General features: G+C 34.4%; 1 protein-coding gene across 1 annotated transcript; it reads left to right on the top strand.

The window, feature by feature from the left end:
* Positions 1–14,879: 14,879 nt before the first annotated feature.
* On the top strand, positions 14,880–15,293 carry LOC308509964 (2-iminobutanoate/2-iminopropanoate deaminase-like; the record flags this gene model as incomplete). The annotated part of the gene is made up of 1 exon (XM_081078667.1): positions 14,880–15,293. One exon carries the CDS (start codon positions 14,880–14,882, stop codon positions 15,291–15,293), a length of 414 nt encoding a protein of 137 aa, XP_080934793.1.
* Between the last annotated feature and the right edge of the window lie 763 nt (positions 15,294–16,056).

Genomic DNA, 16,056 nt, shown 5'->3' with positions numbered 1-16,056 from the left:
AGGTGTAGCCATAATGATATCAGATAAAACAGACTTCAGGGTGAAAAAAATAACAAGAGACAAAGATGGACATTTCGTCATGGTAAAGGGGACTATACAACAAGAAGACATAACAGTCATCAATATCTATTTCCCCAGTAAGGAGCACCAAAATATACCAAGCAACTACTACAGAACTAAAGGGAGAAATTGACCAAACACAGTTATACTAGGGGACTTAAATATATCATTGACAGCTATTGATAGATCATCCAAACAGAAAATAAATAACAGAATAGCAGCCCTAAATGACAGATTAGAAAAAAAGGACATAATTGACATATATAGAGCTCTTCATCCTAAAACATCAGCCTATACATTCTTTTCGAGAGTACATGGAACATTCTCAAGGATAGACCATATATTGGGACATAAAATCAGCCTCAGCAAATTTAATAAGATTGAAATCATCCCAAGCATATTCTTTGATCACAAGGCTTTGAAATTGGATATCAACTGCAAAAAGAAAGCAGGAAAAATCACAAATACATGGAGATTACTTTTCAACATACTTTTAACGAACGACTGGGTCAAAGAAGAAATTAGAGGAGAGATCAAAATATACATAGAAACAAATGACAATGAAAATACATCCTACCAAAATATTTGGGATGCCGCAAAAGCAGTTTTAAGAGGGAAATTTATATCATTACAGGCCTATCTCAAGAAACAAGAAAAATCCGAAATAAATAACCTCATGATACACCTTAAAGAACTAGAAAAAGAACAAAAGTGAAACCCAAGGTCAGCAGAAGAAAGGAAATAACAAAAATCAGATCAGAACTAAATGAAATAGAGAATAAAAAGACAATAGAAAAAATTAATGTGACAAAGAGCTGGTTCTTTGAAAAGATTAACAATATCGACAAACCCTTGGTTAGATTCACTAAGATAAAAAGAGAAAAGACACTAATTAACCAAATCAGAAGTGAAAAAGTGGAAGTTATCACCGACAACACAGAAATACAAAGGATCATGCAAGAATACTATGAAGGACTATATGCCACCAAATTCAACAACCTTAAGAAATTGACAAGTTCTTAGAAACATATAGCCTTCCAAGGTTGAACCACGAAGAACTGGAACATCTAAACAGACCGATCACCAGTAAAGAAATTGAATTAGTCATCTAAAACCTTCCCAAAAGCAAAAGTCCGGGACCAGATGGCTTACTAGTGAATTCTACCAATCCTCAAAGAGGATCTAATACGAATCCTGCTTAAACTCTTCCAAAAAATTAAAGAAGAGACCGTACTCCCTAACTCATTTTATGAGGCCAACATTACCCTGATACCAATACCTGCTAAGGAGAACACAAAAAAAGAAAACTAGAGACCAATATCTCGGATGAATACTGATGCAAAAATCCTAAACAAAATTCTAGCAAATCGAATACAACAATGCATTAAAAAGATTATTCATCACGACCAAGTGGGGTTCAGTCCGGGGGGAAAAGGATGGTTCAACATCCACAAATCCATCAATGTGATACATCACATAAACAAAATAAAGGACAAAAATTATATGATTATATAAATTGATGCAGAAAAAGATTTGATAAGATACGACATCCATTTATGATTAAAACACTTAATAACATAGGTATACAAGGAAAATACCTTAACATAATAAACGCCATCTATGACAAGCTCTCAGCTAATCTCATAATTAATGGTGAAAAACTGAAGACTTTTGCTCTACGTTCAGGAACACGACAGGGCTGTCCCCTATCACCTCTGCTTTTCAACATAGTGTTAGAAGTCATTACCAGAGCCATCAGGAAGAGGAAGAAATGAAAAGCATCCAAATTGGGAATGAAGAAGTTAAATTATCCCTTTTTGCAGATGACATGATGCTATATATAGAAAACCCTAAGGACTCCACCAAAAAGCTGTTAGAAACAATCAATGAATACAGTAAAGTTGCTGGCTACAAAATCAACGTACAAAAGTCTATTGCTTTCCTATACACTAACAATGAAATCTCAGAAAAAGAAATACAAAAAGCAATTCCTTTTCCAATTGCAGCAAAAAGAATAAAATACCTAGGAATAAAGTTAACCAAGGATGTGAAGGATTTATATGCTGAAAATTATAAGACATTTATGAAAGAAATTGAAGAAGACACAAAGAAATGGAAAGTCATTCCATGCTCATGGATTGGAAGAATCAACATAGTTAAAATGGCCATATTACCCAAAGCAATATACAGATTTAGTGCAATCCCCATCAAAATCCCAATGGCATTTTTTAAAGAAATAGAACAAAAAATCATCAGATCTGTTTGGAACCACAAAAGACCCCGAATAGCCACAGCAATCTTAAGAAAAAAGAACAATACTGGAGGTATCACACTCCCTGACTTTAGCTTGTACTACATGGCTACAATAATCAAAACAGCATGGTATTGGCAGAAAAACTGACACATAGACCAATGGAATAGAATTGAGAACCCAGAAATAAAACCACATAAATATGGACAAAAAATTTTTGACAAAGAAGCTAAAAACATACAATGGAGGAAAGACAGCCTCTTCAATAAATGGTGCTGGGAGAATTGGATAGCCACGTGCAAAAGAATGAAACTGGACTGCTATCTGTTACCATGTACCAAATTAATTCAAAATGGATCAAAGACTTAAGCATAAGACCTGACACAATAAACTGCATAAAGGAAAGCATAGGTTCTAAACTTATGGACCTTGGGTTCAAAGAGCATTTTATGAATTTAACTCCAAAGGCAATGGAAGTAAAAGCTAAAATGAACAAATGGGACTATATGAAACTTAAAAAGCTTCTGTACAGCAAAAGAAATCATCGACAAAATAAAGAGGCAACCAACTGAATGGGAGAAGATTTTTCCAAACAGTGCCTCGGATAAGGGGCTAATATCCAAAATATACAATGAACTCATGAAGCTCAACAAGAAAAAAACAAACAACTCCATTGAAAAATGGGCAGAGGACCTGAAGAGACAGTTCTCCAAAGAGGAATGGCAAATAGACAAATGAAAAAATGCTCAACATCACTAACCATCGGAGAAATGCAAACAAAAACCACAGTGAGTTATCACCTCACTCCAGTCAGAATGGCTAGCATCAAGAAGACAAATAGTAACAAGTGTTGGAGAGACTGTGGAGAAAAAGGAACCCTCATACACTGTTGGTGGGAATGCAGACTGGTGCAGCCATTATGGAAGGCAGTGTGGAGGTTCCTCAAAAAATTATGAAAAGAATTATCATAAGACCCAGCAATCCCTCTCCTGGGTATCTACCCCAAAAATCTGAAAACATTTATCCATAAAGACACGTGTACTCCTATGTTCATTGCAGCTTTGTTTACTGTGGCCAAGACATGGAAACAACCAAAATGTCCTTCGATAGATGAATAGATAAAGAAGTTGTGGTATATATACACAATGGAATACTATTCGGTGGTAAGGAAAGATGATATAGGAACATTTGTGACAACATGGATGGATCTTGAGAGTATAATGCTAAGCCAAATAAGTCAGACAGAAAAAGCAGAGAACCCTATGATTTCACTGATATGTGGTATATAAACCAAAAACAACAAAAGAACAAGACAAAGAAATGAGAATCAAGAACTCATACACAGAGACAATAGTCTAGTGGGTACCAGAGGGAAAGGGGGTGTGGGGGGAGGGAGATGAGGCAAAGGGGATCAAATATATGGTGATGGAAGGAGAACTGATTCTTGGTGGTGAACACACAATGGGATTTATAGATGATGTAATACAGAATTGTACACCTGAAATCTATGTAATTTCACTAAGAAGTGTCACCCCAATAAATTTTAAAAGAAATAAAAAAAAATATGGAAAATATAGATAAGCATAAGGAAGAAAATAAAAATCACATGTAATTTAATTACCCGAGAAACCTCTCTGTCTCTCTAGTTGTGTCTCTTTCTCTCTGTCTCTTGTGTATGTAGACTTTTATACATTTTCTTATCCAAATGTATATTTTTTTCACACGAAATTGGTATCATGCTGCCTATATTGTTTTGTATTTACCTTTTAAATATATTTTGAACATTTCTCTCAGGATATTAAATATTCTATTATAATATGATTTTTAATGGATAAACTCAGCTTGCCTGAAAAACACAGGAAAAGAACCTGAAAAGGCTTTAGTGTTAAATAATGATTTTGTTCAATTTTGGAGTAAATAGAACATGTTTATGGACTGAGGGAAAAGAGCCCATGGGGTGATCAAAGAGAAATATTTATTAAATGAATGAACTGAAGGTGGAGATGGGAGAAGGCAGAGAGAGCTAGGTTACAGGACAGCAGGGTTTAGCCTTGGGAAGCAGCAGGCATATTTTTAGATGGACACAGATGTAGTTTAAGTTGCATAGTTGGGGAGATGAAGAGAATTCTGGCTGGTGTTATTTGTAATAAAGTAAGAGTGAAGTCATTTTTAACAAATATTAAAAAGAGGTTAATTTCAAATGACAATTGAAAGAAGGCCATGTCAATATGATCTGAAAGTGGCCTTTAAGCAGCTGAGTATGACTCTCACGTGAAAGCCAGCAAAAAAATGGGGACCCCTGTTGTAGAACTGCAAGAAAATGAATTGTGCCAATAATCTGAATGAGTTCAGAAGAATACCTCAAACCTCAGATGGCATCTTGATTTCATCCTGGTGAGACCCTGAACAGAGGACCCACCTAACATGTGCCAAAACTCCTGACCCACAGAAACTGTGAGATAATAAATTTGTGTTATTTGAAAAAAAGAAAATTTGCATTGTTCCTGAGGGCAGAGGAGTAGAGAATTAAAAAGAGATGAAAGTATCATAAACAGGTATGTATTGTATTACTTTACATGAATTGAGCACTTGGAAATACAAATGATTCCAAAGATAATTCTGAGAATTAGTGGCCACATATATTTTATTTAAATAAATTATTTGAATCTGCTTAGTCTTATTGTTCTTGAAATGCAGGTTCTTAAAATACTCTAAAAATCTACCTAAAGAAGTTTTTTTATTGACTGGTATGGTTGTGAGGAAGGGAGATAAATATATCTTATTCCTGTGCAATTCTTAATTTTTAATTTCTACATAGAAGTGCAACCCTCTGGCTTCTTATGTCTAGGTAGAGTAATAATGCTCAGAATTTTCAAAGAATTTATGTTATTCAACTCAAAAATCCTAATTTCTTATTCATAGCTGCATAGAAACAGATTTAAATGCCAGCTATTTAATATTGTTTTTTTCAGATTAGTTGATGTATAGGTATTCCTTATGAAACATTTGTATGTATATAATAAAAATATGGGCTGATAAATGATGACTATTTTCTACTCTTGTTTTACTGTGACTTAAATTTTTATATTTGTTTTTATTGTATACTCAGGCTGATTCTATAGTTATGGTGCAGAATGTTTCCAGTATAATTTCTTCTTTGTGTCAGCCAAAACCATCAACTATGGTCTATCCAGCACTGACTTACGAAAAAGGAGAGTCCTCTTCTATTCTCAGTTCTGCCACCAAATAGCTGCATGGTTTTGGGAGATTTATGTATCTTCATTTGCTGCTTTGCTTAATGAAATGATTTAACTTTTTTTTTTTTTTTTGGTCCCATTCAGGGTCCTGAATTCCATGTCTGTATTTAAATTTTTGTAGCAGTACATCAGAATAATTGTGGTTAGAGATTGCCACCATGACATTACTGTGTAGATTACACCCATGGAAAATGACCACTGAGCTGAACCCTGAAGTGGCTTCAAGAATAATGTTACTACTGGGAGTATTGGTGTACCGTCTTTCCCTGAAAATAAGACAGGGTCTTATATTAATTTTTGCTCTAAAAGATGTATTAGAGTTTATGTTCAGGGGATGTCATCCAGAAAAGTCATGCTAGGACTGATTTTCCGAGTAGGTCTTATTTTTAGGGAAACAAAGTATTATCAAAACAACCAGTAGTTTTAAAAATCAATTATTCAAAAATACTTATATTAGGAATATGCTTTGTTCCCTACAACTTAATGCTTATATGACACGACTGGATGTAACTGAAAAAGATCACAGAGTACCCTATAATAATCCTAGGAAATGGTCACACTGTACTAAAGGAAATTAAGGCAACAAGAGCAATTATAAGAGTCACAGCAGTGAGGTGAAAGAAAAGGTTGAAGTGACATTTCTAATTTAGAAATTCTATTTATAGTCACTGGAACTTTCCAAGACTGTTCAGTTTGGACTTAACTCGTTTTGGACATATTCTCAACTTCAAAGCAAATTTATCTGAGATCATTATGTAATTCTACTCATTCATTTGAGCTTATACAGTGTGTCATGGAAAAAATTGATATTTATTTGGAAAAACCCAAAGATATAGTCCCCACACATTAAGGAATAACTGGATGTTTAACTTTCACATAGTGATATAGTCACAACATGATTCATTTCAAAGAACTTAATGAGGCACCTCCAATAAAGTAACTAGAATACAGTCTATATTTGACTGTAGTTCTATCTAGAATTTCTCTTGAATAAATGGTGTTTCTCCTGTTGGTATGAAAACAAATACCCCTTTTATTCCAGAAATATAGTCTTACAGAGAAAAGATATCAGATGATTAAAGACTTATTTTCTAACATACCACTGAAATAAGGAAATTCATGTAATCAATCAGTGAAATATACTGAGAACGCTTACATCTCTTAAGGAACAGGGGACCAGCTGCATATTCTCCCAGATTACTTCATAAATACTTTATAACATATTATATCATCTGGCTATTTAGTTTACAGCTAGTTGGTCTGAATCTTATTTGCAATTGTGCTAACAAGTTTTAAATCACATCTGTCAGAACAAAGTGTCTTTGTCTTGTAAAAAAATAAAAGAAAGCAAGGAGTCCACCAGAAATGGCTGAATGTTTTACCATTTCACAGTTGTAGGAGGTAGGATAGCAGGAAAAGCTCCTCTGTGGAATTTCTTTAGAAGAAATTAAAATAAGATCTAGAGAATAATTTGCTTATCAAGTTATTACACATGTTTGCAGGAAATTCCCATGGCAAAATGAGTAAATAAATGAAAACAACTAATTTTTTCATTTTGTCAGTATAATGCTCTGGAGGGATTGCCCTCCAATCAGCTTGTCAGAAAATAGAAATGGAGCAGGGATAGAAAGATTTATAGACTTTCTGTCAATTTCTACATCAGAGAAATGTGGGCCTTCTTGTTATTATTAATATTTGATCTCTGCAAACTGAAAATGCGGGCCTCTTAATACCTTGCTGAAATGCTAGAAAAACTCACAAAGTTACTATCATTTATCTCACAAGACTCTCATTTGATTCTTTGTGTTAAAAAGCCCAGTGGAAGACAGTTTTGGAATCTTCTACAATTCCTGAGATTTAAATCATTTAAAAACCTACAAATTGAATTATTAAACAGTAATATAGGCAAGGTTCCCAGACTAAATGATGCATATTTGTCACTAGCTAAAAATTCAACCCAATTCTAAAATATGTACTGAATATTTGCTGTGCAAAATGCATCATGGTGGATACAAAGTAGAAGAAGCCTGCCTTTTTTTTATTTTTTACGTTTTCCATATCACTTTACTGAATGCAAAAAAACAAAACAAAACAAAAACAAAACACCACAAATTGAAATGAAATTTTAACTATCATATTAAACATAAAAACGTAAATTCTGTACTCACAGCCTCTACTGTTTTCACCTTTTCTGATTCACACTCCTCCCAGTCCTCTGCTTAATCCTTCCTTTACCTACCATCTTAACCAGCTTCTCCTAACATCCCTGTGTCTGGGGCAGTCTGAAGAAGCCTGCCTTCTGATTTGGAAAAAGCCTGCAATCAAATAGATGAGGGAGCAAGTGCTTATTTAAGTGACTACAATGTACAGTGACTAATCATTGACATGTAGGATGCTGTTAGAATTCTTTGCAATATCTCCCATAATATCTACACTTCTCCTTGCACAGTACTTGTCACACTCATCCCCTTCAATAGTACTCATCACACTCATATACAAATTTAGTGGCACACTTGAAACTTACTTTGTCTTGTCTTCCATGGAAGAGACTACGCCTTCATCACCGGTACTTAACATAGACTGACATACTGGGCACTTGATAAAATTTGATATTTTAATTGAACTTAATTCTTTATAAGCCATGCAGATTTGATCTTTTAATGATAAGTGCAGTTTTATTTGTTCCTAATGAGAAAAATCATTAGGCGAGTCAGGAGGAAATTTGTTATCTCCATGTTGGCTACTGGAGTATGCTCTAGGTAAGATGGAAGTCTATTCCACTGTACAAAAGTTTGTTGTTTTTGCTTGTTCAGCTTTCATTCCCTTTTCTACTAACATACTCTGATTTTGCTTTTGCTTTGAGAAATCACTTCATTAGTGTTCGGGGCCTGCCAAGATGACCCACCCTCTCAGGCTACTAAATGGTCATGTGACTCAAGTGAGGCCAATCAGGTACTCTCCCTGGAATTTAAACTTTGTACTGAGTAACTCAAAGGATTTGACTGGAGGTGATTTATCTTGACTGTATTAAATTTCTATTGCTACTCTAACAAATTACCCAAACTTACTGGCTTAAAACAACACAAATTTATTGTCTTATAAGTTTTGGAGGTCAGAAGTTTGCCACTGGTTTTATTAGGCTAAAATTAAGGTATTAGCAGGGCTGTGTTCCTCTCTGGAGACTCTAGAGGAGGATCCACTTCCTTGCTTTTTCCAGTTTCTAGAAGCTGCGGGCATTTTTTGGCTTATAGATCCCTTCCTCCATATTGAAAGTGAAGGGCAGGTCAAGTCCTTCTCACGTTGCTTTTCTGCTTCCATTATCACATCTCTTCTTACTCGGCTCTTCTGCCTCCCTTTTTCTTTTATAAGCTTCCCTCAGTTATAAGTGTTTCCTTGTATTAGGGAATGCTTGTATTAGTAAACAATGGAAGCAGGGACCAAAATGAGGGAAGCTTATAACTATTGATCAAATGCTGGCCATTTAAGGCTGGTTGCTACAAAGGTTGTGGTTTGGCTTCCTGTTGAAATACATATTTAGGAAGGGATAATTATTTTTTTTCCCTAATGAAGATTGTAAATTAATACTCATTTGGATACAAAAATGACTTTCTCTCCTTTAACCCACAATAATTATCCCAGTGGCTAGTAAAAACAAGAAAGAGTGTCTAGGTAAATAAAAGGAATTGTATATTGTAATACACTATTAGTTAGATATAAAGTGATAGAATTTTAGCTACAAATGAGATTACAAATGTAAACTGAGGGTCTACTATGTTCAATTCATTTTGCTTGGTACTGTAAAAATAAGAGATGAATAGAACATGTTTGCTATCCTCATGGACTTTTGATCTAGTTGGAGGGACAAGGTATAAATTTACTAAAGTATGACACAGTATGTAGTAAGAAATTTTTCCATGCAAAATGTTGCAAGAATTGGATAAATATGATAAATTGCCAGATGTGTGAAATGAAAAGGGGGATATGGAGTGAGGCTTTACCTTTAGAGGTCTTCTTGAAGAGGAAAAATTTGATTTGTCTTGTAGCATAGCTGAGTTCCAGATAATTTGAGAGGAGATAGGCAGGTTGTTAAATTTAACTGGCATTTTTTCATTAGACAATGACTCTTGTTACCAGCATAAATATATCATAAACATTTTATTTACATTTTATGACCAAATTTTGGCATTATTCTACTAGCAAATTATTATTTCTATTAAGTAAGATTTAAAAATATTTGTTGCACACTTTTCAGTATTTTATCTGATTATAAAAGTAACTTGTGCCCATTATAGATCAACTATAAAATGTTGGTAATCATAAAAAAAAGTAAGTCCCACTTAACTTCTACCATTTAACATTTTGACACATTTTCTTCTGCTATTTTTCCTTTTAAAATATTTGTTTTCCTGATAACAAAAGTAATAATATATACTTACTATAAAAATCAATTAAAAAAATAATACATAGATAGTACAAGTTTCCTAGGATTTTCTGTGATAAGCATATTGATATTCATCATCTGGTATTAACAATTTTAGTACAAACTTTTCAGAACTTTCAAACTCAGTATACAGATTTTATAATAATAGGAAGTGGTGAGGACTATAGCATGATTGTGAATGCACACTCTATCTAAGGCATTCAATTTCAAACATTGCTTTACAGATTACCAAATAAAATACATGACTGGGCTGTATATGATCCTGCAGTTGTATATGGTCTTGTATTCTATTCACAGTGCCCATGTAGATAAAACGATATAAGCATTTTATAACTCTTTTTCATTTAACTTCATATAAGAAATCTCATGTTACTGAAGTTTCTTTGTAGATATGCTCTTTCTTGCTTCATAATATTCCATCAAGTTATTATATTGTGATTTACTTAAATATTCCCATTCTATTCTTATTAAGCATTTCTGTTTTTTCCAAATTTCATTGTGTACATAAAACTTTGCACACTTGGATGCTTAACAGAAACGCTAACAGCTCTACACTGAAATTATTCCCATTTTTACCTCAACTGTTCTTTGTCAGTGTTTCCTGTGTGATGGAATATCTCTAAATTCCTGTGTGAGTCCTATGCAGAGTTCAGAACCTCTCTGACATTTATTTTTTGGGGGTTGGTGGGTGAAGGTGGTGCCTATACTTCTCCTGAATCAATCTATGAAGAAAGCCATTTGTGTTGTGTTGTTCCCAATCCTTTCTCTTACCTCCTATGGGGCTCTCCATATTCCTTACTTAATTCACTTCCTTCTCTCCTCCTCTACCCAACACCACTGTACAAGGCCATTATTACATATAGCAGATTTTACAGCACAATAAACACATAAAATTAAAATTCACATAAAATTAAATATTCAGCACAATAAACACATAAAATTAAACCTCTATTTTAATGTGACATGGCCTGGCCTGCCACAGGGAATTTTCCACTGGTAGACTTTCGCTTTAGAACCCGTTCGTATCTCTGCTCTTGTCCATGTTCCCATGCCCTGAAAACACTACCCAACAAGGTGTCCAGGGAAACTAAATTCTTCTTGAGTTATTATGCAATATAATGTAACCTTTCTTTGTTTTGCCCTTATTCATTGTCAAGTGCTATGCAGGCTTGGGGAGAAAATTATAAATAAGATACACAGCCTTGACCTAATGATGCTTGCATCTACCTCCGTACTATCTCTTGGATCTGTCCTCATTACCATCACTCTCTTCTAAGTCATCATCCACTTTTGGAAGGCTATGGTAAAAAGCCTTCTACGTGGACCCTTGCTTCCACTCGCTCTCCTTCACATCTTTTGTGCTCTTTCCCTTCACCTTCACTGTTGCAACGACAACATTTAAACAATGCAAACCTACCTTGAATCTCTTTGGTGGGTTCCCACTGCATTTAGGATCAATAGCAAAATTGTTTAAATGACTTTTAAGGAGCTTTAGGATTTGCCCTCAACTACTTTGCCAGACTCATGGATGTTGTTTTATACTTGTGTCACTCTAAATAAGCTGGATTTTTTTTTCAATGCCATAAACCTTAAATCTGCCTTACTCTTCCCAAACTGTGGACTGTTTACATGCGGTTTTGTTGACTTGAACTTTCTTCCACCACATCTTTACCTGGCTGACTCAAGTCTCAGTATAAAGTTGACTTCCTTAGGGAAGTTTACCATTCAAAGCTATATCCCTCTTCTGTATGCTCTAGTTTATAATTTCTACTTCACACAACTATTTTCTAAACATTTAAATTTTTAGATTGGGGATTTGACTGGTTTAAAGGTTTAAATATTTTATCAACTAATGATACATCATGTGAAATGCCATCCAAAAAAGTGACAATTATGCTTTCATCAAAAATGCTGTATTCTTAGGAGGATTTTTTAAAAGTTACAATTGGGCTCAAAATTTTCTTAGATAATCTGCCTCTTGTTTAATATTGAAATCACTTCTTGTTGCATTTGTATGTGTATGAGAAGATTTAATGTAAGATATGTGTTTTATACTATGCATCCAGAAGTGCAGTTTTTCTGTGAAGTAAGCTATAGTTGCCCATATAGCAAGTAGAAGCAAAGAACAGATTTTCATTTAACACACGTTATGTCAGTTAAAAATCTTTCAGGTTATTTTTCATGAACATAATTTATTATTCTTATCAGTGTAAAAATAAAATTCTATAACTGTTTTCTGAAAGTTTTTTTTCAGATTGCTACTCTGCATCCAAAAATATAATTTTCAAAGACTGCTTACTATTGCCATAAGTGGAAATTTCACAATTTATTGTACTATTGCTGAATATTCAGATTATTTCTGTTTTTTACTATGATATATGATGCTGAGATAAACATCTTCAGGAATATAAAAATCAACAAGTTTGTATGCTTATCTCAATATAACTTCCTAAAATTGAGATTGCAAGTTCAAAATGCATGGATATTTTTAATCTTCATTTATTTTATCAAACAAATTTCCTAAAAGAAGTTGGCATCATCATGGTTAAAAGCACAGACCCTGGAACCAGATAGCCTAGACTTAAATTCTGTTTCACCAACATTCTAGCTATGGGACCTTAGGCAAGTTAATTAACTTCACCTCAGTTTCCTCATCTGTATGATTTACAGATTTGTGAGGATGAAGTGTATTATTATATGAAAAGTGCTTACAAAATTTTAGACTGGCACTAGTAATGTATGAGGATATGAATTTCATTATATTTTTACCAAACTGGATTTTACTTAAAAACCTATTTTTTTCTTTTCCTTTATTTTTTATTTTATTTTATTTTTTTAATTAATTTTATTGGGGTGACAATTGTTAGTAAATTTACATAGATTTCAGGTGTACAATTCTGTATTACATCGTCTATAAATCCCATTGTGTGTTCACCACCCAGAGTCAGTTCTCCTTCCATCACCATATATTTGATCCCCTTTACCCTCATCACTCACCCCCCCCACCCCCTTACCCTCTGGTAACCACTAAATTATTGTCTGTGTCTATGAGTTTTTGTTTCTCATTTGAAAAACCTATTTTTTTATTAGTGAAAATGATACCTTTTTGATTTACATTTTAAAAAATTCTTTTTTCCCGTTAAGAGGTTTTTTATTAGTGAAAATGATACCTTTTTGATTTACATTTTAAAAAATTCTTTTTTCCCGTTAAGAGGTTTTTTCCCGTTAAGAAACATCACTTTGGAAAAAATTGAAAATGGTTAGGTCCTTGATGTTTGTAACACTTGTGAGTTTCACCTAAATAAAGGAAGATGTTTCAGTTTCATAATGAAACCCTTTTCAAAGTTTTGAAGATTAGGTTCTCAGTAGGGAGTATTGAGTGCAAAGAAATTCTTGAAATCTTATTTACAAGTAGATTGAAAGCAAACCATGTCTTTCTAACCAAGTATTTGGAATAATATCAGTGGGAACTCTACCAAGATTGGACTTTAATTAAAGTCTTTTGTAGAGAAGGAAGAAGTTACAGGGATTTGGAAGAAAAGATTTGGAAACTGAGAAAACAAACAAATGAAACTAATTTTATTTTGATTTTTGTATCTGCCCTTAATTTCTCCCCTGAATTTGTGCTTCTATTATATTAATGTGTTTTATGAGCTTTTTTTTTTTTTCCAGACAGATTTTAAAATCAAAGATCCCATGGTGAGTGTAGAATCACAGTATTTCATAGTGGAATTTGATAACTGTAAACAGTTAACAGCCAGCTGTAAAGAGCCAGGATAATCTGGGCTACCACAGGACCTACAGACAGGACAGAGGGAAGAATGTAGAGATCAAAAAATAGATCTCCTATGAACATTGGTAAATAAAGAAAAGACATGCTACCATTTTAGAGTGAATGTTTGGAAAGTGAAAGCAGTCTACAGGGTAATTGTCATAGAAATTGGAGCAAAGACTTCCCCCTACCCCCCAAAAGAAGGAAGGAAGGAGGGAAGAAAAAGAAGAAAGAAAGTCAACAGTTGTCCCTCAAATTATGCCTTCCAGATAAAGGTGAGGAGGAAGGAAGTGAATAGGGAGTATCACAGATTTGTAGAATGGTGATGTCAAATTGTTATTCCAAATCTTGTGGAAAATTTGTCTGAAATGTTCTGGTCTGTACCTTAACAAATACAAGGTGTGAGCAGAAAATACAGTGAATGTTTAAATTAAAAAAATATATTACAGTAAAGGACACATTGCCATTAATCTCCCTTAGAATACTCCCCCTCACTTTGAACACACTTCTCCCATCCTTCTTGCCATTTTCTGAAGCAGTTCTGGAAGTCCTCATTCATGAGTGTCTTTAGTTGCGCTGTCATGGCTGCCTCGATGTGCTCAATTGATTCAGAATATTTACCTTTCATGGTCATTTTGACTATGGGGAAGAGCCAAAAGTTGCATGCACAGTGCCAGATCCAGTGAATAAACTGGATGAGGACACACCCTAATGTTTTTATTTGACAGAAATTGCTGTACCGGAATGGAGCCTTTCCATTGTGATTACAAAATACAGTGAATGCTGCTGCTGAGTGCCATCCAACAGAAAGGCAGGGATCTTCAATAGGGCGGCAGCACACTGAACCTTAGTAACAGCGTGTGACAAGTTTCAACCTGTTTGGTGCAGTTGGTCGGGTGTGAGCTACGGTTGAGAGAAGGTGTGTTTTAAAGTATGCCATAAATCATCATCATGACAACACTCCATGTCACACATCACTTCTGGTATATGGCAATTTCTGTCAAATAAAAAAGAAAATTACGGTGTGAGAGTAGTGATGAGCAGAGTTAGTGTACTGGATTGTTCTTTCAGAGGAGCCTCAAAGGGAAAAGATTAGCTATGTCATCCTTGATCAGAAGGGTGACCAGAAATGAGAAAGCCCCAGGGGCCATTGATCCTTATAGTCAAGCTGTGTTAGTCAACAGGACCATTTACATTTCAGGCCAGCTAGACATGGACACTTCAAGTGGACAGCTTGTGCCAGGAAGGATGGCAGAGGAAGCTAAACAAGCTCTTACAAACATGGGTGAAATTCTGAAAGCTTCAGGCTGTGACTTCACTAACGTGGTAAGAACAACTGTCTTGCCAGCTGATATAAATGACTTCGGTATTGTCAATGAAATCTACAAACAGTATTTCAAGAGTAATTTTCTTGCGAGAGCTGCTTACCAGGTTGTTGCTTTGCCCAAAGGGGGCTGTGTTGAGATTAAAGCAGTAGCTGTCCAAGGCCCTTTCACAATAGTATCACTCTAAGGCGGCCTGGTGTTATTTAGTCTGGAATATTAATAATGTTTTTAAATGAACATCTTAATTTTCATAATCAATGTTGGAAAGTGTAAGACTCACTAAAATATCTGAAGTATTATGGAAACACCATATAATAAGGGGAATTGAATATGAATTAAAGATTAGATGATGAATCCAGTTACTGATGTTATGAAGTACACTTATGCACACTCATATTACTGGATGTGAGAAAAGAACACACTTTGCATTGCGTACTTACTCAAATAAGTAAAAGTAAAGGGAAATAATACGTAGGAAAAAGGAGTTACTATTCCTAAAAAATAATAAAGGGTGCACCTAATTCCATTAAATCCTATTAATTTAATGGTATGAAATATTTAGTTCTCATGTCAGACACATGATTCTGCTTTTACTTGAGTAAAATTAAAGATTTAAGTTTGAATGGTAGAGATAAAGGAGAAAAAAGTGGACTAAAATTTTATATAGTTAATATTTTTCTAACAGAAATAAAATAGATAAGCAGATTAAAAAAAACACATTACAGTGTGTCCTTATCCACCTTATTCACCATTTGGCACTTCTTGCTGTTCCCCAATGTCAAAATGATTTAGGACATTGAGGCAGCCATGACAGCACAACCAAAGACACTCATGAAAGGAGGACTTCCAGAACTGCTTCAGAAATTGGCAAGAATGATGGGATAAGTGTTTTCAAAGTGAGAGGGAGTATTTTGAGGGGGAGTAATGGCAATGTGTCTTTTACTATAATA

The sequence above is a fragment of the Rhinolophus hipposideros genome (genome assembly GCF_964194185.1).
Source record: "Rhinolophus hipposideros genome assembly, chromosome: 17".
Classification (NCBI taxonomy): Eukaryota; Metazoa; Chordata; class Mammalia; order Chiroptera; family Rhinolophidae; genus Rhinolophus; species Rhinolophus hipposideros.
Note: the sequence above shows the minus strand (reverse complement) of the source record. Positions and strands in the feature narration are given on the sequence as shown.